The 2,113-nt window shown below is 36.7% G+C and overlaps 1 protein-coding gene across 1 annotated transcript in view; it reads left to right on the forward strand.

Moving 5' to 3' along the window:
- prxl2c (peroxiredoxin like 2C) overlaps positions 1 to 1,989 on the forward strand; it is a 5,042-nt gene extending 3,053 nt beyond the window's left edge. The window contains exons 4-6 of the mRNA XM_016517966.1: positions 1,070 to 1,175; positions 1,416 to 1,550; positions 1,623 to 1,989. Of these exons, the coding sequence (XP_016373452.1) occupies positions 1,070 to 1,175; positions 1,416 to 1,550; positions 1,623 to 1,750 (369 nt within the window). The 3' untranslated portion in view covers positions 1,751 to 1,989. The remainder of the gene's footprint in view (positions 1 to 1,069; positions 1,176 to 1,415; positions 1,551 to 1,622) is intronic.
- The last annotated feature ends 124 nt before the right edge of the window (positions 1,990 to 2,113 follow it).

Consider the following 2,113-nt stretch of genomic DNA (forward strand, 5'->3'; position numbering starts at 1 on the left):
GGGGCTTTGTAGAAAACGAAGCGTTTGAGAGAGGCGGGGCATAGAGGACCTACAATAATGTACAGTATTTTAAAAATAATGTGTTTTTTGAACATTAAAGCATGTCAACATATTCTGTTACACCAAATACACAGAATAATGATCTTTAAAAAAGCATCATATGACCCCTTTAATTTTCTTTAATCTTCCACTTTAGTTTTTTTCTTGATGAATCAAAAATTGAAAAAAACGTAACTGCAACTTTTTACACAACGTTTCAGAATTTCGGTGGTTCGTGTTCTTTACATTTAATATATGATATATAATGTTTTTTTTAATGCATAATTTCAAAAAGACATTTGCAGTGGGTTTGTAAAAGCTTTTGTAATGCATGTTTGAGCTGAGCTAGTGTTGTAGTAACACAGTTTCGCCAGCGTGTGGCGTTCCGAACGCTTCGAATCACTTAGTGAATCATGTTGATTCAATTGATTCGAAGCTTCGAAAAGATTCGTTTCTGCCATCGCTACTTTTTATCTCGCAGTTCCTATTTTACAACTCACAAATTCTGACTTTTTATTTCAGAATTCTGAGTCACATCTGTGAGATATAGACTAAGAATTGCGAGGAAAAATGTCCGTAACTGTGAGAGAAAAATTTGCAATTACCTTTTCAATTTTTTTTTTATCTAACTGTTACTTGCAGAAATGAGCTTCCATAGTTTTTAACTTTTACCAGTTTGAAAAACATATGAGCAAGATAAAAATAACATGCAACAGTGTGTCAAGTAATTTTGATTTCAGCTGGTTCAAGTTTGAGCAACTGCACTAAATTTGCATTGTTTCAGAGCTCGTATTAAACGTATTAATACGATTATTATACGGTATTGCTTGGGAAAAAAAATTTGACAAATTTATATTATAGGCCATGCATTTGACTCCGTTTTCTAAACCAATCTAGCACTAGAAAAGAAATGGAGTTGAACTAAAGCTGAACATGCTCGCACCTTGAGAACATTTTTTTAGTAATGATTGTTTAATGCTACAAAACTACTCCAGATTGTCTTGTATTCTGTGATCTCTTTATGTTGCAGGCTTTCTGCTCCCTGACAGGCTATTCTCATGAAATATATGTTGATCCGGAGCGACAAATTTACAAAAAACTTGGAATGAGAAGAGGAGAGACATACATGGAGACACGTATTGTGCTTGATTTTGTCGCTTCGTGTGTTAAATGTCAAATATAGTTGCTCTGGAGCAAGAGTGCGATTGTTGTAGAATTCCGTAATGTTCTGTAGACATGAAATTACAACTTAAATTGACTGCCTAAAATAGATGCATGGAAATAAAAGCTTATTTTGTCATTGTAGACACTTCTCCGGCTTGTGTTTGGATGTGAACGCCAAAGAATGACGTGTTTGATTGAATGTGCATTTGTAGCTTGCAGCAGTCCACATGTGAAATCCGGTGTGCTGGTCGGGAGTCTGAGGAGCTTGTGGCGCGCCGTGACCAGCCCTGTGTTTGACTTCCAGGGAGATCCGCTGCAGCAAGGCGGAGCTCTGATCGCAGGCCCAGGTCACACGCTTTCCCATTCTGCTTCTACTTCCATATCTTGACTTGATCTGAACACTGTGTTTTATTTTCCAGCTCCAGAGGTTCATTTTGCCCATTTTGACATGAACCGGCTGGACCACATGCCCATCAACTGGTTGCTTCAGTTAGCAGGCCTTCAAACGCTGGACTTCAGCGAGTCGCACAAAATCATTGATATCTAAAGGAAAAGGAGCTGTTAAGCCATGATGGAACTGCGCTCCATGCTTGTAGCTGTTATAATGCAATGCTGGTCTTTGTTTGAACTCTATAATGACTCACTATTGTTGTTGTTGTATATAGTATTGTTTTTATATATTATTTATGTTTGATAGGAACAAGCCATTCCACTGCTAGTGACCCTTGATTATATTTGTTACGTTACAAAAAATTATATTTATATATATATGTATGTGTATATGCTGTGTGTGTGTGTGTATATATATATATATATATATATACACACACACTCCGGTCAAAAGTTTGGGGTCAGTGAGACTGTAATGTTTTTAAAGAAGTGTCTTCTGCTCATCAAGGCTGCATTCATT

The sequence above is a fragment of the Sinocyclocheilus rhinocerous genome, unplaced genomic scaffold, assembly GCF_001515625.1.
Source record: "Sinocyclocheilus rhinocerous isolate Xijiao unplaced genomic scaffold, SAMN03320098_v1.1 scaffold493, whole genome shotgun sequence".
NCBI lineage: Eukaryota > Metazoa > Chordata > Actinopteri > Cypriniformes > Cyprinidae > Sinocyclocheilus > Sinocyclocheilus rhinocerous.